Here is a 22,985-nt window from a genome sequence, read left to right on the forward strand (position 1 = left end):
TGTGAATTAAAAATAGAAATCTTACATGTTTCTTTATGAAAAAGAGAGGGGGAGCGTAGAGAGAGAAGAAAAGAAACTAAAACAAGTAAATTCTCACTTCAGGTTGACCCAAGTAACCTAATTAAATTGAATTTAAAGCAAACTTTCAGCTTGGATGGCTGCCATGTAACATCCTTTCCCAACTTTGAAACCTAGAGTATTTTGGTTCCTCTCACGAAAAATTCCATCTCCATTTCAACACTGACCAGACAACACTTCAAATGAAATTATATTAAATTTGAAAATTATAGGAACCTAACAGGGTTAAGAACAATTTTTGTTAATTTTCACCATGTGACTGTATGAATAGAGAGCATTTAAAGAAAAAGGAAAACTTTACCTCGATACCAATAGCTTGCCTCTGGCTTGGAACCCTTACGGTCTGCAGTATCTTAAAATAGTAAGAAAACAGATGTTAGGAACATCCCCCACTCCTCAATGAAAAGTAGTGGCTCTGCAATATAATAGTCATATTCCTCACGCAACACATGCATGTATCTTCTGATGCTGATCAGAAAGCACAACTGAGAAGTCTCTGATGGGACTTTCATTGGCAGTTGTGTGGGATTCAGGCAGAACCTTCGATTATCTGGGCTTCAAAAAACTAGTAGTTTCTAAGTGCACACAAGAAGTATATGCAGCAAATTTCCTCTGAGATATTCTAGGAATAAATCTTAAAGAGGATTTATGGGACAAAATCTCACCAGTGTTCAAGACAAGCCCTACAATCAGCACCAGAAAACCAATAATTAAATTTGTTAAGAACAGGTCTGAATAGGTTTCTTGTGTGGGCAAAAGTTCTGAGTTAAGATGTTCTGATCTGACCTTGCTAGGGACATAAGCAGTATACGGTATAATCAATTACACTTAATGTTATGTTATTTACCACTCTTATAAGCTGAAAATATACTATCAGGTAGGATCCTTTAAAAACAAGTCTTGCTCTAAGAATAAAAATGTCTAAACCCAATCATATTTCATTTTCAGTATAGAGGAGCACACTGAACACTTAGAACATTAAGTGGTGATACACTCATAAGTGAAAAAAATGAAGTATTAATACTAAACCTAAGGGCACACACCAGCTCCCTGCACACACCAGCTCCCTGCATTTTGCTCTTATAAAGTATCATTACATCTTCAGGACACACGTTAGAAAATAACAAGAATATTTTACTGCTTCAAAATGGTGTTAGAATCACAGGTTCCTATATGTTTTATTATTTTTAGACAAACACATATTCCACCTAACCATTTTCCTAGAGATATTTCTGTAAAGCACAACCTTATTCTCCTTTTTAATCTTAGTGTATATACTGAATAACTATACCTTCACAGAAAAATTCCAATAGGCCTTACATCTAAAAAAATAAAAGTTAATAGAGAGACTTTGTTCTTTTCGGATGGGACAGGAGGACATAAAAGGAAGCAACAGAAAAGAAAAACTGGTATTCCCCACATTTAATGAGTACAAATAATGTCTGAAGGCTTTCATCAGCCTGGTCTTAAAGACAGAGTTGAGGAATTCTGTCCATTTATAAATATCTCACAGACACTGAAAAACAAAGTCTTAAGAGAAGAACCTATCTCTGGTAACCTAGTGAAGCTGTCAATTGATCTAAGAGAAAAACCTAAGCCTGTTAGTTTCTGATGCTATGGCTCGGTTCTAAACCACTGGCTCGGTACTAAATCATTAACTGGGAAGTTCAGGGCATACTGTAAGTTGCAAATTGGATGCCCTTGCTTCTACCATATTATCAAGCCTCACTTTCCAAACCATAATAAATAAGAGAGCTTGTAATGCTACCTGAGTGTATTCCAACGACTGCCAAAGAGAAGCAGCAATTTCAGGGGATTTTCCAAAAGCTGCAAGGGTCTTCAGCAACTCTGCTTTGAGAACAGGGGGGATACTGCATTGCAGGAGTCCCAGAATCACCACAACCGGGGTCCACTGAGGATGTTCACAGAGTGCCAGACGAGCATTTTCACTCTGGGAATCAAACACAAAAAGAACAAGAGAGACTTTCCCATCTTTAAAAGCTAAGAAAAATGACCAGCAATCATCTAAATTGCTAGCACTCATACTGAGCATTCAGAGGCTTGATACTTACTAAGACAAAGATAAGCCTATGGCTATTCCTGAGGTGTACCAGTGGATCCAATCAAATTACAGCTCAGGCAATGTAAGGAATAGGGTAGAAATAGCCTTTTAGAATTACTTTTATAGCTCTAAGTATGGAAAATAATCCATATGAGATAAATGGTCTGCCAAGGTCACATAAATCTTACCTAAGCACTTGCAATCCTTTCTGAAACAATGTAGTATATTTTTTACTATAATATATGAATGAATACCTTTTAGTTTTTTGAGGAAAAAAAATGAAGATATATGTGGCATCAAATGCCACTTTCTTTTTAAGTAGGCTCCACACCCAGCGTAGAGTCCAACACAGGGCCTGAACTCATGACCCTGAGACCAAGACCTAAGCAGAGATCAAGAGCTAGCTGACTAGCTGATTGAGCCACCCAGGCGTGCCAATACCATTCCATTTTAATTCAACAAGAAATAACTACTAACTTTATGGGGTTTTTTTGTTGTTTTTTTTAAGATTTTATTTATTTATTTGTCAGAGAGAGAGCGCATAAGCAGGGGGTAGCGGCAGGCAGAGGGAGAAACAGGCTCCCCGCTGGGCAGGGAGCCCGACGTGGGGCTCAATCTCAGGACCCCAGGATCATGCCTGAGCTGAACGAAGGCAGATGTGTAACAACTGAGCCACCCAGGCGCCCCCTAACTTTATGTTTCAATGTTTAATAATAATGTTAAGGGGCACCTGGGTGGCTTAGTCGTTAAGCGTCTGCCTTCGGCTCAGGTCATGATCCCAGGGTCCTGGGATCGAGCCCCACGTCGGGCTCCCTGCTCCGCGGGAAGCCTGCTTCTCCCTCTGCCATTCCCCCTGCTTGTGTTCCCTCTCTCACTGTGTCTCTCTCTGTCAAATAAATAAATAAAATCTTAAAAAAATAATAATAATAATGTTAAGCACTCCTAGAAAAGCCAAAAAGTTAGAAGACACTATTCCTGTCCTTAAGACAGAATGTCTCAGTAAGCAATTTTGCTCTAGGAAATAATAGAACAACTAGAAGAGGTTTCTAAGTAGAGAAATTATGTAATGAAACTCATGTTTCCTATAAAGACTAATTTGATAGTGAGGGGTAAGATGGTTTGGTGTAAGGAGAGAATAAAAGTAATCCAGTAAGTAACTTTTCTTGGTTTTTTTCTTTCTTTTTTTTTTTTTAGTAAAAAACTTTTCTTTTTAAGTAAAAATATTCTTGGGGTTCCTGGGTGGCTCAGTCGGTTAAGCATCCAACTCTTAATTTTGGCTCAGGTCATGACCTCAGGGTCATGAGACTGAGCCCTGCTTTGGGATCTGTGCTTAGCGTGGAGCCTGCCTGAGATTCTCTCCCTCTGCCCCTCTCTGTCCCCCACTCGCACATGTACTCTAATAAAAAAATAAATTCATTAAAAAATAAATTTAAAAAATAATAAATAAAAAATATATTCTTTATGTATACATAACACCAACACACATATCCACACCTATGTTAGGAAACCTTCTAGAAGGATGTGCAGTCACAACTGATTCGTATTTGCCCTTCTATTTTCTTTCAGGCATATGCTATTATTTTCCCACTAGCTGACAGCAATAAGCTGGGCTACCATTACTACACCCTCTGAAGGTAAAGAAACACAGAACTTAAAAACAGAATTCTATATATGCAAAATTCATCACTCATAAACTTCAAGCATTTCATGAAAATTTGGGAGTTCCTTAAAATGCCCCTGTGCTAGAAAACAAATAAAATTATGCTCTCACATGCTGTGGATGATAATTACCCAAGTAATGATGGTGGAGGTGAGCTGTAAAAAAGCAATCAATCCATCCTGCTCCTTCTGGGTGATGCCACGTGAAGGAAGGTGACGGTACTGGACACTATCTGCGCTCGGAAGATCCTTCCGGAGGTGCTCATGGTAAAGCATTAAGGAGTGAAAGAAATGTTCCCAGGAAACAGGACTGCCACCTGTTCCCTGAATATTTTCAACTGTAAAGACAGCACAGAATTTTGTTTCAAGAATGTCTAAGGATGTGCTTGGAAATCGAGGGAGGAAAATAAATTTAAAGCAATAAACTTTGCCTTTGTCCTAGATAAGTAGAGTGTGTTGTCTAAATTAAGGAGTGTGTTGAAAAAGGGTTAGAATTCCTCTGTAAACTAAAACTCTGGGTTAATTTTTCCTCAGGGCTAAGAATGGGTGGTGCCCATGTAAGTGCAAAGGCAAATTACTTTGGATGTCAGTTATCTGCTTTATATCCGTAAGAGTTCTCTGTGTTGTGCTGTAATTATGTAGGACTACTTTCCCCATCAGATAATTCCTAAATGTGAGCTTAAATTCCCAGAGAGAGAGGTAAGTGCAGTCTAGATTTTAAATTACGCTACAAGCAGGCCTTGACAGAGTAGCCAGAACGCTGGCCTTAGTGCTGGCAGATCTCAGGTCCAATCCTGCTCCTCCTCATGACCGTGGGTAAATTACTTCTCTAAACCTGTTTCCTCACATGTAAAAATGAAAGTAATAATATCTACCTAACAAAACAGATGCTTAATAACTATTTCTTTCTCTTCTCTTTTGCAGTGTTGCAAATTTAACCAGACTCAAGTCTGAAAATTAAATGAGGAAATTGGGAGGGTTGACAGAGAAACTGTAAGTACAGAAATTTAGAAAACAAGTACTTATGAACATGAATTTAAAAAATCAAACTCATGTGGCCAGGGTATATATTCTGTTTTGAGTACCAGATGGGTTCTTCAAAGTTTTTATGTATCAATTCTGATTTCTTAAACTGAATTATATTTTATAAAGCAAACAGTAAAACTGCCCAATCTGTGAGACCATCACTAACGCATAAAGCTACTAATGTGCTTCTTTCCCATTATTATAAAAATAATGTATACACCTGGTAGAACCTAGTACAAATAACTAATATTCTTTAATAGGCAAGGGGATAGTAAACTCAAGAATGTCACAACAAACTTAGACAACATCCAGATTCTTCTTACCATGACTACTACCATTGACCTTAAGCAGGCTGAAACAGTAGTGAGCACACTGGGGCCCATTGGCCAATCCCTGGAGCATTTTCAAATAAGGAATGTAAATCGTTGGAGGCAATAGGTCACCCATTTGCCTAACAAACTTTGACAAGACAACCTGAAATAGGGAAAAACCAATAGTTTACATAAAGCTTATCTTAACTTTTAGGTAGCACGGACTAACTAATAAAGACTACATATGAACTAAAACTAAATGCTCTAATTTAATAATCTGGTAATCTACTTATGAAAAATTTTTTCAAGATCGTCATTAGCAATTTAATGCAATTATAGAATATTTTTGTGAACATAAAGTACAATTATTTTTTAAAACACCTCAATGTCACAGAACATAAGACTACTCACATTTTAAATATGTAAAGCAATGGAAGAAATTTCTTCCTCTAAAATTAACCACAAAGTCAGATATACTTGGAACCCAGGGTTCATGAATCCCAGTCAAATTTAGCATGAACACCTAGGAACCTGAAAGAATTTTGGGTGCTAACCTAAACGTACTGTTTTGTGTTCAGCCAGTACCACATTCCTACATTCCTGTTCTGTAAATCCACTTCTTAGTTTTTCCTTTTATCTTGCTTATTCCTTAAATCTAATAACAAAAATACTATTCAGACACTGAGGCTCATTGGTTGTAATTCAGAACTGAAAATGTTACAGATCTCTGGAAATCGTTGTTAAATCTGTTAGGTATAAATGATTTCCTAATTATGTAGAAAAACAGCCTTATTTTTGAGAGATATTTATTTACCTAGTAAAAGGGGAAATGTCATGCTGTCTATAACTTACTTTAATGTACTCCAGCAAAATCAAAGTAGTAAAAACAGCAGTAGTAGATGAAGCAAACAAGGCAAAATGTTAACAGCTATTAAATTGAGATGTTGGGTGTTCATTATAATTATTCTCTCTTCCAAATGCTTGAAGTATTTCATAATATAAAGATTTTTTTAATCTTCAAAAAATTTTAATAAACCCTTCTCCAAAACATTTTTTAAATGGGGAGAAAAATAAATGTAAGAAATGCAGTAAAAAGGCATCTGATCCCAGACTCTAGCATAACTGAAAATTATTTGACATGAAAGCTTCTAGAACAGCAAATCCCAAAAAGATAAAGATAAGATACTGCAATCCATCTTATTTGAGACTGCATATCCTACTTAACATAGGATAGAAAATGGACTTTTTCCTACATTATCTACTGACTCATAGGCATTTTGTCATCAATTCTAACTTCTAAACCTTTCCTTCTAGTACTTATACCTCTCCTATCTTCCCCAACTTCTTAAGAATGGTATATATTGGGGGCGCCTGGCTGGCTCAGCCTGTGGAGCATGAGACTCTTGATCTCGTGGTGGTGAGTTCGAGCCCCATGCTGGGTGTAGAGTTTACTTAAAAATAAAATCTTATGGGGGCGCCTGGGTGGCTCAGTCGTTAAGCGTCTGCCTTCGGCTCAGGTCATGATCCCAGGGTCCTGGGATCGAGCCCCGCATCGGGCTCCCCGCTAGACGGGGAGCCTGCTTCTCCCTCTGCCTCTGCCTCTCTCTCTCTCTCTGACTCTCATGAATAAATAAATAAAACATTTAAAAAAAATAAAAATTAAAAAATAAAAAATAAAAAAAATAAATAAAATCTTAGGGACGCCTGGGTGGCTCAGCCAGTTAAGCGTCTGCCTTTGGCTCAGGTCATAATCCCAGGGTCCTGGGATTGAGTTCCGCATCAGGCTCCTTGCTCAGCAGGAGCCTGCTTCTCCCTCTGCCTGCCGCTCCCCCTGCTTGTGTGCTCTCTCTCTTTGACAAATGAAAAAATAAAATCTTTAGAAAAATAAAATAAAATAAATAATAATAATAATATCTTAAGACAAAAAGAAAAAAGAATGATGTATATTGGTTACTGTCATGCCTGTTGAGTACAGACTAATACTAATACCAATAAAATTCAAATAAATGACACATAGAAAGACTACACACCTTTCTGTCTACAATTTGACACATACCTAGTATGTTACAAAAGGCTAACTACATATCAGAACTTAAATTTAGGGGCACCTGGGTGGCTCAGTCGTTAAGCGTCTGCCTTCGGCTCAGGTCATGATCCCAGAGTCCTGGGATCGAGCCCCGCATCAGACTCCCTGCTTAGCGGGAAGCCTGCTTCTCCCTCTCCCACTCCCCCTGCTTGTGTTCCCTCTCTCACTGTGTCTCTGTCAAATAAATAAATAAAATCTTAAAAAAAAAAAAGTATTCCTTGTAAAAAAAAAAAAGAACTTAAATTTAAGAGTTTCAAATTTCCTTAAGAAAAGAAAACAGTGTAAATTTCTAAGTTACACAAGAGATCATTTGTGTTAATGGCAATAACATCAGGAAATAACATTTGTTCATGGTTCAAGACTCCCAATTATCATACCAAGGTAGAAAAGTAGAAAAACTAAGAGCTCACCTGGCGTTGAGGGGGTCGCTGATGAGCCACCCCAAGGTAAGAACCCATGATAGTGGAAGTCTGAAGAGGCTCTGAGGGACACCAATATTCGAGAGCAAGCTCCAAATTAAAAGGGTTCTTTTTATATAGCTCACCAATCTGCAAAGTGTAAGCAAAGACTGGGTGAAAATGCCTATAACTCAACAATTACTTTTAAGTGAAAATTTACATTTTTACGGAATTCACTTGTATATTTGAAACATTAAAAGTGAAATTTTCTACAGTTAGGGAATAAATAATGGAAGGAGGGAGAGATGACCATCCATCCAGTGTAATGGCTTACCAAGAGCATTAAGTGTTCCAGATCTCTTCTAAGTGAAATGGGAGGTTCATTACCCATCTGCATACTCATATGAATTATTCGAGCATCTTCATCTGCCCGATTCCTCAACTGTTTCACCTATTAAATACATTACATACAGTTTAATATGGAAATTTAGTATATAGGTTAATAATACTGAAATCAGGCAACTGTCTAAAAGTGATTACATAATAGAAAAACTGTTTAAACATCTATTCCACTTTAATGACATGAAGAAATATACTAGGAATTTTGTGATACCACTATCCATAATTTAAAAATATCTTAAAATGTCAGTGCATTTTCCAGTACAGAGAAGTTGAGTTTTAACTACAGTATTTCTCAAAAGGAACATTACTGACATTTTGAACAGGACATTTCTTCACTGGGTTGGATCATCCCGAACACTGCAGGACAGTTTAGCATCTCTGGACTACCTACTTCCACCAATAACTCCACCAAAGATTTTTTTTTTTAATTTTATTGTTATGTTAATCACCATACATTACATCATTAGTTTTTGATGTAGTGTTCCATGATTCATTGTTTGTGCATAACACCCAGTGCTCCATGCAGAACGTGCCCTCTTTAATACCCATCACCAGGCTAACCCATCCTCCCACCCCCCTCCCCTCTAAAACCCTTAGTTTGTTTTTCAGAGTCCATCGTCTCTCATGGTTCGTCTCCTCCTCCTATTTCCCCCCCCTTCATTCTTCCTCCACCAAAGATATTTTAACAAGGAAAAGTGGTGCCACTAATTTCCCAAACACTCTCTGAAGGACGTTATTGCACTGGCTGAGAACCATCACCTTATAACATTCGTGCCAACTGATAGAAGAAACTACTCTCTTTTAAAAACAAAACAAAAAAAGCAGGACAAACCCACAATTCAATACTCCTCTCTCAATATTTATTAGAACAAGTATACAAAATCTGTAAGGACATGGAAGACTTAACACTATCAACCAACTTTCCCTAATGGGCATTTACAGAATACTCCACAGAACAGCAGGAGAATATACATTCCTTTCATGTGTGCGTAGAACATTTTCCAAGATAGGCCATATTCTGAATCATAAAACAAACCTCAGCCAATTTAACATAAATTGAAATCCTATAAAGTATGTTCTCTGACCACAACAAAAATAAACTAGAAATCAGTTATAGAGAGATGCCTGGAAGCCCCCAAATATTTGGAAATTAAACAACACTTCTAAATAAACCACTGATCAAAGAAGTCTCAAGGACAATTAAAAAACATTAAATTGAACAAAAAGGAAAACACAACATATCAAAATTTATGTGACACAGCTAAAGCAATAATTAGAGATAAATGTGTAACATCAAATATTTGTATTAGAAAAAAAGAAAGGTTTCAAATCAATAATCTAAGCTTCTACCTTAATAAATTGAAATTAGAAATGCGAATTAAGCCCAAAGCAAAAAGGAAGAAAATAATGTAGAGCAGAAATCAGTAACAGTGAAACAAAGTATAAGAAAATCAATGAGGCCAAAAGCTGGTTCTAGGAAGTTCAATAAAATTGATAAACCTCTAGCCAGGTTAATTAAGAAGACACACACACCCATACACACAGAAGATGCAAATTATCAAAATTAAGAATGAAAAAAGAAACATCATTACAGATCCTACAGACACAAACAGTATAATAAAGGAATATTAGGAATAACTTTATGCCAATCAATCTGAATAAAAAGGACAAATTCACTGATACACACAAACCAAAGCTCGTTCAAGAAGAGACCGATAACCTAAATACTCCTATTATCTATCAAAGTACTCCAATTATGTGAATTCACTCTTCATATTATTCAAGTCATTTATGATTATCTTTCCATAACTTAAGTCCCATCTGGACTACTGATTGGGAAACACTTAAGACTTAACCTTTCTACGACTTCATTTCTGCAAATGTAAAATGAAAGGATTAGCATGCTTCTTCCTATTCCAAAATTCTGTGATATTAATCTATCAAGTCCTTCGAGGTTACTGAGGGTTCAGGTTATCTGTTAAAGTATTCCTTGACTATTCTAGTCCTGAGGAAGCTATTCTTAGCCTAAATAAATCCATAAATTTACTGTCTATACCTCTCATTCACTGTTACTACCTAATCTCTCCAACTAGATTATAAATTCTTTCTTGGTAAGGAATGAGTCTACTACTTATCTGTCTTCTTCACAACTTCTAGTATAGTACCTGGCACACAGGAGAAACTCAACAAACACTTAATTCATTAAATAATGAATAAGCACTTCACTCCTTGATCGTTTGTTGCCACTTGAGGTAGTCTTTCCATTTGCCTTCTGTGTTTCAGGAGGTATGGTAGCAGAACTGTACTACAGTATTACAAGTATACGTCCTTTAGGGTGCTTTTTTTAAATACACACAAAAAGTGAGTTCATAGAGCTTTATGCCCTCATTTATTTCCTGCCCGCATTTTGATGGCTTCCTTGGAACAAAACTGCACGGAAAAAAAATGCTCTGGAGAAACTCTCTGAAATGGCTCTAAGAATCCCTTTTTGGATCAAAGTTACAGCTTGAACTCTTTATTCGAAAGTAGCCTTTGCATTTGTTTCTTAAATCCATTACATTACCTGTATGCATGCAGAAGTCCATTTATATACTATAATTAAGAGTGTACACAATTATCTATAAAACTGGAGATTTTCTACTATGCCTTCTTCCAAATCATGTATAAATATATCAATAAGACAATCTAAGCATTGATCCCTGGGGTATCATGACGTTAACAATTTTCTACGCATAGTAATTTAACTATTACTCTCTCCTTATAAACTATTCTCAATGTCAAATATTTTGTTCTTTTAGCTTAGTCTCAATTACCACGTCTTATTTCATTTTCACGAATTACTAATTCAAAAGCTGTAACACAACTATTGTCAAATTATAGTCTACAATGGAAAATTTTATTAGTTTCCAAAACATAAAGTGAATTGATCAGTTTTATTTCATAAAAATTTTCTACTATTTTTTACTTATCCTACATTATTATACCTACCTTCATTGGCATAAGTGCAAGGAAATCTGTGATGAGATTATGGACTCTACGGATATAAAATTCCTCCTGATAGAAGTTTTCTGACACCACTACGGATTCAGTGAGGAACAGGAAAACATTGTCAGCAATTGCGAGCTCTGCCATTGCTTCATCTGCTTCTGTAAATTCAGCCAGAGCTAGAAATATATTTAGAAAAACAGCACATGAAGGGAAAGTTATTAAACTAGATTATAACATTTCAGAATACTCTCTTGATGTTTCAAAATTCAGGTATCTTCTGAACCCTCAGGCATGTGCTACGCTAAAAATAAGACTGTATTACTGTAATAGACTCACAAATTCAAAAGAGCTACAGAAAAAGTACATTAGAGGGGCGCCTGGGTGGCTCAGTCATTAAGCGTCTGCCTTCGGCTCAGGTCATGATCCCGGGGTCCTGGGATCGAGCCCCGCACCGGGCTCCCTGCTCAGCGGGAAGCCTGTTTCTCCCTCTCCCACTCCCCCTGCTTGTGTTCCCTCTCTCACTGTCTCTCTGTCCAATAAATAAATAAATAATCTTTAAAAAAAAAAAAAAAAAAGTACAGGGGCGCCTGGGTGGCTCATTCGTTAAGCGTCTGCCTTCGGCTCGGGTCATGATCCCAGGGTCCTGGGATCAAGCCCCGCATCGGGCTCCCTGCTCCGCGGGAAGCCTGCTTCTCCCTCTCCCACTCCCCCTGCTTGTGTTCCCTCTCTCACTGTGTCTCTGTCAAATAAATAAATAAAATCTTTAAAAAAAATAAAATTTAATTTAAAAAGTACATTAGGAAACAAATTGCTCATCACAGTAACAACATGAGCAATAAAAAATTACTTCAAGAATATATGATGTAACACTGATATAGTCAGTGAGTTATTATCAAAACATTAACATATGAAAATGACGCCAAGGCTTTAATCTCAGTGAAATGACCTAGATCATTCAGAAAAAGTCTTCACAGCTAGTAAGTGAGACCAAGACCTGAACATGACCACCTAAGTAACTCTTCTAATTTGATAACAAAGTAGCAAAAATTGAAAAACTAAACCTTAACCTAAAGACAAACTGGTCTACTTGTAACTTTTTTTAGCTTTTTATTCAAAAAATTTCAAATAGGTATCTAAAAATAAACCAATATAATGAACCACCACAAAACCCATCAGTTAACTTTGATGTTATACATTTATGCAATCATATTTCATCTGGATCTCCACACATTCCCAAATGAGATTTAAGCAAATGCCAGACAATTTAACATTTCATTTGTAAGTATTTCAGTATACAACTCAAAAGAATACTTTAAAAACAAAAAATAAACCATACATACAAATAACATTATACCTTAATACCATTATATCTTAAAAAAAAAACAATTCCTCAATATCAAATATCCACACAGTAATCAAATTTACAACAGTCCCATAAATGCTATAAAAGATTTTAGTTTGGTTTTTTGCTTTTTGTCTTTTTGTGCAATTTGTTTGCTTGAATCAGGATCCAAATAAGATCTACAGATTATGTTTGAGTGATACATCTGTAGACTCCTCCTGTATCTTTTTAATTTTTCACTTGCCCTTTATCTGCTGCAGAAACTGGACTTTTATCCTACAGAGTTTCCCCAATGTGGTTTGATATCTATCCCAGTTGTATAGTTAAGACACTCCTCTGTCTTCTGGTTATACTAAAAATTGGTAGTTTGATCTAGAGACTTGATCTGACTTACATTCAATTTTTTTGGTAAAAGTATGTCACAGGTGCTGCTGTGTCCTTCCATCAAGAAATACATCGTTGCTTGCTTCTTTTAAATTTACATATAAAACTGCTAGGTAACTTTGTGGTAATCTGGCTTTGGAAAAGAATTGTTTGTAGTTCATTCTACTTGAGCGTTATACAGACCAAATACAGAGTATGCTTCTCAAAGTACATTTTCATTGCCTTGAAAAGGGTCAGGAATAGATACAAGCCAAGAGTTTCAACCAGAGGAAAACAGATGGGTTTTTATGTTTTATTTTGCATTTTGAAATAAAGCCTGCATATCTACCCATACCATACAAACTCCTTGAGAACAAAATAGTTTAATTCTTTATGACCAATACTTATTATTAAAATTACTAATTAAATATTAATAACAACGACTAATTACACACCATCACTTGAATTCAGAAATACTGGAATTTAAATCACATGATGATCAATTCAAGAACTATTTCTTGAAGACTATTTAGGTAATAAAGCAGCATCAATCTTTTTTTTATTATGTTATGTTAATCACCATACATTTACACCATTAGTTTTTGATGTAGTGTTCCATGATTCACTGTTTGCGTATAACACCCAGTGCTCCATTCAGTACATGCCCTCTTTAATACCCATCACCAGGCTAACCCATCCCCCCACCCCCCTCCCTCTAGAACCCTCAGTTTGTTTCTCAGAGTCCATCGTCTCTCATGGTTCATCTCCCCCTCCGATTCCCCCCCTTCATTTTTCCCTTCCTGCTATCTTTTTTTTTTTTTTTAACATATAATGTACTATTTGTTTCAGAGGTACAGGTCTGTGATTCAACAGTCTTACACAATTCACAGTGCTCACCATTGCACATACCCTCCCCGATGTCTATCACCCAGCCACCCCATGCCTCCCACCCCCCACTCCAGCAACCCTCAGTTTGTTTCCTGAGATTAAGAATTCCTCATATCAGTGAGATCGTATGATACATGTCTTTCTCTGATTGACTTATTTCACTCAGCAAAATACCCTCCAGTTCCATCCACGTCCTTGCAAATGGCAAGATTTCATTCCTTTTGATGGCTGCATAATATTCCATTGTGTATATATACCACATCTTCTTTATCCATTCATCTGTCGATGGACATCTTGGCTCTTTCCATAGTTTGGCTATTGTGGACATTGCTGCTATAAACATCGGGGTGCACTTACCCCTTTGGATCCCTACATTTGTATCTTTGGGTAAATACCCAGTAGTGCAATTGCTGGGTCATATGGTAGCTATTTTCAACTTTTTGAGGAACCTCCATACTGTTTTCCAGGGTGGTTGCACCAACTTGCATTCCCACAACAGTGTAGGAAGGTTCCCCTTTCTCCGCATCCCCGCCAACATCTGTCATTTCCTGACTTGTTAATTTTAGCCATTCTGACTGGTGTGAGGTGGTATCTCTTTGAGGTTTTGATTTGGATTTCCCTGATGCCGAGCGATGTTGAGTACTTTTTCATGTGTCTGTTGGCCATTTGGATGTCTTCTTTGGAAAAATGTCTGTTAATGTCTTCTGCCTATTTCTTGATTGGATCATTTGTTCTTTGGGTGTTGAGTTTGATAAGTTCTTTATAGATTTTGGATACTAGCCCTTTATCTGGTATGTCATTTGCAAATATCTTCTCACATTCTGTCGGATGTCTTTTGGTTTTGTTGACTTGTTTCCTTTGCTGTGCAAAAGCTTTTTATCTTGATGAAGTCCCAATGTTCACTTTTGCCCTTGCTTCCCTTGCCTTTGGCGATGTTTCTTGGAAGAAGTTGCTGCGGCTGAGGTCGAAGAGGTTGCTGCCTGTGTTCTCCTTTGGGATTTTGATGGATTCCTATCTCACATTTACGTCTTTATAAACTGAGTGTTAATGTCTAAAAAGTTTATTGAAATTTTGGAGTTTAATAAAGTTTCAAACACTATAAATTAGTGTAGTAAACATGTTTGGTAAGTTTTTCAGAAGTCTATGAAGAGAGTAGTAACTAATTTTTCAAAATTCCTATTTTATTAAAACTTGTCTGGGGGCACCTGGGTGGCTCAGTGGGTTAAGGATCTGCCTTTGGCTCAATTCATGATCCCAGAGTCCTGGAATCAAGCCCCATATCAGGCTCCCTGCTCAGTGGGGAGCCTGCTTCTCCCTCTCCTGCTCACCCTAACTGTGTTCTCTCTCTCTGTCAAATAAATAAAATCTTTAAAAACAGGGGCACCTGGGTGACTCAGTCAGTTGGGCATCTGCCTTTGGCTCAGGTCATGATCCTGGGATCCTGGGATCAAGCCCCGCGTCAGGCTCCCTGATCAGTGGGAGGCCTGCTTTTCCCTCTCTCTCTGCCTGCCACTCCCCCTGCTTGTGTTCTCTCTTTCTGTCAAATAAATAAAATATTAAAAATAAATAAAGTCTTTAAAAACAAACAACAAAAACTTGTCTGTATTATTTCAAGAATGGCCTTTTTTGAGAGAGAGAGAGAGAGTGTGCGTGCACACGTGCACACAAGTGGGGGAAGGGGCAGAGGGAGAGAATCCTCAAGCAGACTCCCCACTGAGCACGGGAGCCCTGAGATCTGACCTGAGCTGAAATCAGGAGTTGGATGCTTGACCAACTGGAGCCACCCAGGCACCCTTAACATATTTTATTTTTAAATAATACTAGTTTTTAATTTGTGAAAAATTATTTTGTGAAAACCAAAGAAGAAAACATTAAAAAAAAATCGTAAATTTTAATTTAAAAAATTATGATACTGCCATTTCAAACTTTACACTCTTAAGGAAATAAAGAAGCTAAAAGAGCATTGCCCCTGGCTCTAAGAAAGAGAAATAATATTTCATAAAAATTCTTTCGGGAAACAAGAAAAAAAAAAATCGGTATTTCACCACATTCCAAAGCTTCATTTAACACAACTCTAGGTACCTTCCTGTGCTCATGCTTATATATGTCAAAGATAATACCTCTTTCAAAATACCATTAAAGTTGATATGTTCTTTCTCATAACTAAATTACCTACAATCAATTTACCTGTCACATCAGGTAGCTGAGATATTCCTCTCAATGCCAGTGCCCAGGCAAGTCTAACAGTGGCTTGCAGCCCAGGGAGTTTCCAAAGCTGTGAGTCTTGAAGGCGGGAGTGAACTGTTGCGATGTACTGTCTTTCTGTCAACAGCGGAAGTTGATGAATCATATCTGAAAACACAAATATAGACCACTATACCAAAAAGTAGAAAAATTCTCACTTTTGATATACAGGAGTAATGTCTAAAAATCAGAAAATCAGAGTACTCTTATCAAATAACTGTGGACTAATTAACATTAATGTTTGACAAACCAAAAACAAAATTACCACCACAAAAATTATATGCAAACAAACTGAAAGAGGCAATCGACAACAATTCTGAATTTTAATGCTATTTTTTTCAATTTTTTTAAATAAGCTTACTATAAAAAATTTAAAAAACAGTTAAAGAGTCACTCATTTTTTCCTGTATATAAATTCTAAAATATATCAGGGCGCCTGGCTGGCTCAATCGGTTGAGCGTGTAACTCTTGATCTTGGGGTTCTAAGTTCAAGCTCCACATTGGGTGTAGAGATTACTTAAAAATAAAATCTTTAGGGGTGCCTGGGTGGCTCAGTTGGTTAAGCATCCGACTCTTCATTTTGGCTCAGTCATGATCTCAGAGTCATGAGATCAAGGCCTGTGTCAGGCTCCACGGAGCCTGCTTAAGATTCCCTCTCTCTTCCTCTCCCTCTGCCTCCACCCCACTGCTTGTGCATTCTCTCTCTCTAAAAAAATAAAATATAAAATCTTTTAAAAAATAAATTTAAAAAATATATAAATCAATGACATTTAAAGATCAAAAAAGATATAATTTGGGGCGCCTGGCTGGCTCAGTTGCTGGAGTGTATGACTCTTGATCTTGGGGTTGTGAGTTCGAGCCCCATGTTGGGTGTAGAGGTTACTTAAAAATAAAATCTTAAAAAAAAAAAAAAAAAGAATTTTACTAGATAAATAAATGCCTGAATTTAAAATATCAAGCAAAAACTGGCCAAAACGGGCGCCTGGGTGGCTCAGTTGGTTAAGCGACTGCCTTCGGCTCAGGTCATGATCCTGGAGTCCCTGGATCGAGTCCCGCATCGGACTCCCTGCTCAGCGGGGAGTCTGCTTCTCCCTCTGACCCTCCCCACTCTCATGCTCTCTCTCTCTCATTCTCTCTCTCTCAAATAAATAAATAAAATCTTTAAAAAAAAAAAAAAAAAAAAAAAAACTGGCCAAAACAAAGGATCCAAATTGCAAACAAGTATCTACTCTGATTATAACAAATGAAATTGCTAAATAATACTAATTTTCAATTTACAGTTCAATTATACTATGGTACTTCAAACAAGCACAGGATTCTGAATAAATACTAAAATGGGAAACACCACTAACACCTAAGAATTCATTTATTTTACTTCATTATTTTCTTGTACTTCCTTTTGATGTCAGTGGTTCCCAACCTTTAACCAAGAACACATTCTTTATTTAATTTCCTGTGTTTTAAAAGTTTCCATCTACTACTATACATGTACTACTAATTCACTTCTCCCATTTATTAATCAAACATATACAGAACAGCCGACAAGAAATTACAATCAAAATGAGTTAATTAATATAAGCATCCTAAATTTATAAAATTACAACCTAATACAAAACCTTCCATTTTAGCCTATGAAACCTTCCAGGCATTTCATTTTGATTTTGGAAGTCCCACTTACAAGCTTCCATGAACACAGTCTGCCCCTACTTAATTCTGTGCTTTACTTCATTCAAGACAGGAAATCTGACGAACGCAGTTAACGGGCAGCATTCCTAGATGAGCACAGGTAGCACTTATTCTGTGACACGCAAAGCACTGTGTGACAATTTGACTGGAGGAAAGGGCTACTTATGTTTTCCATAAGCCTTTCCTAATGCCTAAAGATGGTCACCAAACATGAGTGGAAAATGTCTATCCTCTTTACATACCTACTGAGAGAACATGCCGATGACACGATCAAAAGTGGACAGAGGTAACGAGGTAATGTATGGTGATTAACATAACATAATAAAAAAAAAAGTGGACAGAGGATAACTGTTCAAGTAAGTATAAATATCTATGCTGTTAAAAGGCAATAATCTTCCAATGATCTTCGGGAATCATTTTTGAGATCCTCACTTCTAAGTAGTAGTGTATGAGGTTACCAAGTAAAAATATTACCTACTTCAGAGAAAATATAAATTAGAGAGAATATATTACTAAAAATGATAAGTTATCCTCCCTTAGAATGTTTTCGTGAAAGGTTTGAAATGTGAATAATTAATATAAAGAAACAAGCAATTGATTGTGCATGCAGAACTCATGAACATGTATTACATAACTTTTACCACTTTCCTATTCCAAAACCGAAAAGGGAAATAGAGATATCTAACAGGGTACATATTTTTAAAAGGTGATCTTTATCTACATATTCAAATATTGATGAATTACATACACAGGAAAAAATACAGGAATAAAATATACAATTTTTTATTTTAGTAGTTAAAATATTGCCCTTCTTAGGTGTAACCTCCAAAATTTAATCTGATTTTTTTAAATAAAGACATTAATAGGTACAAAATTCAATACCATCTCTTTCCTCTGTGCTTTGTTCTACAAAACTGATATCAAAGCAGTACAGAAGAGCCATAAGAAGAGCCAGATTCACGGCATCCAACGAGCCATTAGCCTCAACTGTCACTTTTTCCAAATGTCCAATAAGAAGCAGAGTGTCATCTTTGCCTAAAGGTGACTGACAAGCCCAGGCAAAAAGGCTTTCTGCCAGAGACTGCCTGCACTCCTTGATGAGATCAGAAACCTAGAGATAAAAATGTATGATCATCAGTATACATAAATCACAGTGAAGCCTAGTCTTATTCCAAAAAGTAAACCACCTTTTACAAAGCTAACTAACTAAATAAATCTATCTGAATCCACAAGTAACCCTAAAATCTCACCTCTAGAATTCTAAACAAACCCTACTGTTAATTCCTCATTTTAAGTTCCAAGCTCCTTTATGTAATGAAGGAGCTTGGAACTTACATAATTCCTTGGAACTTCATGTAATTCCTTCAAGAGTTCATTCCATAAAAAGAGCTACAAAAGCACATAAGTGACTAGAAAGAAGTGAAAACAGCTGAAAGTCAATATTGGATAGAGATGCCTATACATTTCAATGGACATTAGCAATTTTCCTATGCCTGTGTTAGAATGTTCTAAATGCCATGACTTTTCTGCCTGAGAAACGACACAGACGACCCATAAACTGATCTCATTGAACCCTTGCCTCTTTTCGGTGTTTTTCACTGCCCAAACCTCTCTCCCGCTGTAGTTTCTCAAACTCATTGTTCACATCAATCTGTGACACCAGAGTAAGGACTTTATAAGTCAATCCTTGCTCCATCAGCTCCTCTGTAAAGCGGGTTGTCATGGAAACCAGCTCTGGACTGTAATGAAAAGAAATCAATGGAGAAAGTTACAATGAACAGTCACGTCTACACTTCATCATACAGATACAGCAAGTGCTCTTGACAATAATGTTTCATTACTGGAAAAAAAAACAGGATGAATTGTAACTCAGCTCTTTTCATCCTTGCTAGGTAATTAGGCGTCAATAAACTTCTAATCATAAATAATTATTTTTTATTTGTAAACAAAATAAAGCAGCTTTAATTTGTCATTCTTTGCAGAATACTCAGTTATGTTACATATTTTACTTAAATTATACATACTAAAAGGAGAAATTTTTGTTATTTCTAATAATTAAAATAACAATTCGACAAGTAATTTCCAAAAACGCCCTGAAATCCAAGGAAGCCAACAGACCTGAGTTCGAGGGTCCATGTTTTTCCTCGTCTGGACTGTACCAAGGCTTTCAGGGAGTTTGCAATGCACCGTTTTCCATCCCAGTATAAAAGAACAGCTACTAATCCTCTGGTGAGACCAGGAAAATGTGGCTGTTGGTGCTCTCCTAGATAGGGGAGTTGAGAAATAATTTAGTAAATATGTGTTTAGGAGGAGACAAAAAATTACTATACCAATGTTCAGTTCAAAGAAATCACAGAATCTCAGGGTTCAAGGGGTCCTACGGTCCTCTACTCCAAACACCCATCTGCTGTTTTCCTCCTCCCACATCCTCAAGAGGCCATCCAATTTGTGCTGAACACCAGCACTCACATGGAACTCACCATTTCCCAAACTCTCAACCTCACCTTTATCCACGACTTCCACACGCTGGTCTCACTGCGGTCCACTGAGTCTAATAATATTTAATGCCCATTTCCCCCTCTTTCACATGAAGTCTTTCAAATGTTTAGAAGTTTCTTCCCCTAGAGTTTTCTCTGAAAAGTAAATAACCCAATTCCTATGTTTCTAGTTCACTCGCCCTTTCAACTGCTCTCCTTTGAATAAGTTCCACTTTTGTTTTTTTTAGTTTTGGTTTAATTTCCTAAGGCTAGTTGTCTTCTCCCCGAAGTCCAATCACTCCACTCTCTCCTGTCCCCAAATTCATCTTGCGGCTCACACCTCTGCACAGGCCATTCCTCGTACCTGGACGCCTTTTGTCCTCCTGAGTGCACACCTATTCCATGTGACATGTGCCTACTCGTATTTCAACACCTAGTTCAGGCCTCATGAGCTTTGTGAAGACTTCTCTGTACACCCTGAGGTCACTTTAATCCCTTTGCCTCTGGACCATCACTAAATCTTGCATAAACTGGCATTAATGCACTTTAATGTATAATTACCTGTCTCCATATTTTTCTCAATTACTAGACTATGAGCTCCTTTACACTAGTTGAAGTTTCGTTCGTGTTTCTATCCCTGGAGTCTTACCACAGTGCCTGGCCCATGATAAACATAAAATAAATGTTTGTTAAATGCAAGTTCTGAGTTAAACTAAAAACTCAAAGCCTATCCAGTTAACATTTCCGCAATAGAGTGGGAAAACTATCTTCCTACTTCTCAGTATTATACTTCTTTTAATGCAGCCTTAGGTCAAAAAGGATTTTGGAAGCCACGTGATATCTTTAAACATAGGAGACTTTCTTGGGGCATCTGGGTGGCTCAGTCAGTTAAGTGCCCAACTCAGGTTTCGGCTCAGGTTGTGATCTCATGGGTCGTGGGATCGAGCCTCTCGTGGGGCTCCGTGCTCAGTGCGGAGTCTGCTTGAGATTCTCTCCCTCTGCCCCTCCCCCCACTCGCGTGCACACTCTCTCTCTCTTTATATGTAACTATTCTGCTTAACGCCCCTGTCAGCAACTTCCCATTGCAAAATAAAATCCAAGTAGTTTTCTTTGCCTGCAAGACTAAATATACTCAGATTCCTGCTCTCTTCCTTAACTTCCCTTGCCCTCCCCCATCTTTGTGAGGCTCCTGCATCTTTTTACCCATGGTCTCATTATTCTTTAGTGTGCCTTTGGCCTCACCTCAAGCACTTGCTGTTTGCTCTGCCTGGGTCACCCTTCTCCAACAACTCTGGCACCTTGTCATCATGCAGGTCTCAGGTCAAATGTCCCAGAGAAGCCTTCCTTAAGTATCCTATTTAGAGTTGCCCCCTAAAAGCCCCCATCTCTCTATATCACATAGTTTTATTTTCTTCCTCATACTCAGTATTACTAAAATTATCTTATTTCTAACCTATTATCTGAATCACCTCCTCAAAAAGAACTCCAAAAAAGCGGTGAACTTACTTTCTTACTCATTACATGACAATAAATTCTTTGTGCTATAAAATTTGTGAGATGCTGCCAATGATTCTTTGCTAGTAAATTACCATGTAAAAGCCTATTTTAAAACAGTTAAATTACCTTTAACAATTCCACTCACTAAAGCCCTCCCATTAATCAAAGATAAACAGAAGGAGATATTTTGAGTATGGTATTTCAACTAAACTACTTTGGAATCTGAATGATACAACCCTTTAAACCCTGAGGGAATGACTTTATAATTCTGTACTATCTTACCACAGATTCACTTAAATGTCAACCTACCGGCAAGGAGAAGCTCAACAGCTGCCAATTCTCCAATATCAAAAAGGTCACTAAGGATAAAGGCCTCTTTAATGAGCTGTTCAGGAAGAAGTCGGGTTCCCTGTTGACCCTGGATAGCGACTCCCTCTGTACTGGCTTTCTGAACCTTCTCATGTTGTTGGACATTTTTTGGCTACAATGGTAAAAATAAATAAAATCATGGAATGAAAATAGTATACTGGAGACAAGGTCTTAAATTATTACCTAGAGAAGTTAATTCATGATAAGGCAGACAGGTAACATGATGGAAGAAGTACTGCTTATCAGACAATCTACAATTAGACCTTTATGACATGACACTTCCTATTACCTTCAACACTTATGCTGTTACTATCTTCTCAATAACTGCTTCTGCTAAACTCTGAAATACAAAATGTTGAGAAAGCACACAAAACAGTACACTATTTTTCAAATTTGTAAGGAACGTTTCTAATTATATATTTCATAAATAAAAACATAAGGCCTGCAAGTGGGAAATAACAAATGGATATATGAATTGTTGAATCAGTTAGGAGGACTAAGGATAGTTTGTTAATATATTATGTAAAATGCAGTCTTATTCGCAAAAGTCTTACTTGATTCAAATATTTAACAAATGACATACAGTATAGAATTACTTGATGGATCATAAAATTTCAGAAATTTACATTTTATAAATGGCCACATCAGTCATTTAATCCAACTCTACTATTAGCAGATGGAAAAGCAGGCGCCTGGATGAGGCAGTCAGTTAAGCGTCCAACTCTTAGTTTCGGCTCAGGTTGCGATCTCAGGGTCATGAGATCAAGCTCTGTACTGCGCTCCACCCTTAGTGTGGATCTACTTCAGATTCTCTCTCCCCCTCCTTCTGCCCCTCCTGCTCCTGCTCACTCACTCGCTCTCTCTCTCTCTATAAAAAAATTAAACAAATCTTTGAAAAAAAAAAAACAAACAGATGGAAAAGCTAATGCCCAGATAAGTCAGGTGACGTCCCTGTGCACATACAACTCTAGTGGTAGAGCCAAGACTGGAACTCAGCTCAACTGGCTCTCAGGCTACAGCTCTTTCTACTAAAGACAGCAAGGGAAAAAAATAAAAATAAAAAAGCTAAAAAGCAAAAGGCCACTTCTGGTAAGACAAACAGTTCTTAG

At 37.2% G+C, this 22,985-nt stretch overlaps 1 protein-coding gene across 3 annotated transcripts in view; it reads right to left on the reverse strand.

Annotated features, from left to right (window-relative positions):
• Window positions 1-22,985, reverse strand: part of NUP205 (nucleoporin 205) — a 79,791-nt gene that overhangs the window by 48,775 nt on the left and 8,031 nt on the right. For all 3 annotated transcript variants that reach the window (XR_004298995.1, XM_032401509.1, XM_032401510.1), the window contains exons 3-14: window positions 21,817-21,988; window positions 19,652-19,796; window positions 19,113-19,272; window positions 18,416-18,644; window positions 15,791-15,955; window positions 11,011-11,186; window positions 7,955-8,071; window positions 7,633-7,770; window positions 5,149-5,299; window positions 3,932-4,137; window positions 1,847-2,029; window positions 380-430 (exon numbers count right to left, since the gene is read on the reverse strand). Coding sequence is in view for 2 of the 3 variants with exons in the window: in XM_032401509.1 (XP_032257400.1) it covers window positions 380-430; window positions 1,847-2,029; window positions 3,932-4,137; window positions 5,149-5,299; window positions 7,633-7,770; window positions 7,955-8,071; window positions 11,011-11,186; window positions 15,791-15,955; window positions 18,416-18,644; window positions 19,113-19,272; window positions 19,652-19,796; window positions 21,817-21,988 (1,893 nt within the window). In the remaining variant the exon portion in view is untranslated. The remainder of the gene's footprint in view (window positions 1-379; window positions 431-1,846; window positions 2,030-3,931; window positions 4,138-5,148; window positions 5,300-7,632; window positions 7,771-7,954; window positions 8,072-11,010; window positions 11,187-15,790; window positions 15,956-18,415; window positions 18,645-19,112; window positions 19,273-19,651; window positions 19,797-21,816; window positions 21,989-22,985) is intronic.

The sequence above is a fragment of the Phoca vitulina genome, unplaced genomic scaffold (genome assembly GCF_004348235.1).
Source record: "Phoca vitulina isolate PV1807 unplaced genomic scaffold, GSC_HSeal_1.0 scaffold4, whole genome shotgun sequence".
NCBI lineage: Eukaryota > Metazoa > Chordata > Mammalia > Carnivora > Phocidae > Phoca > Phoca vitulina.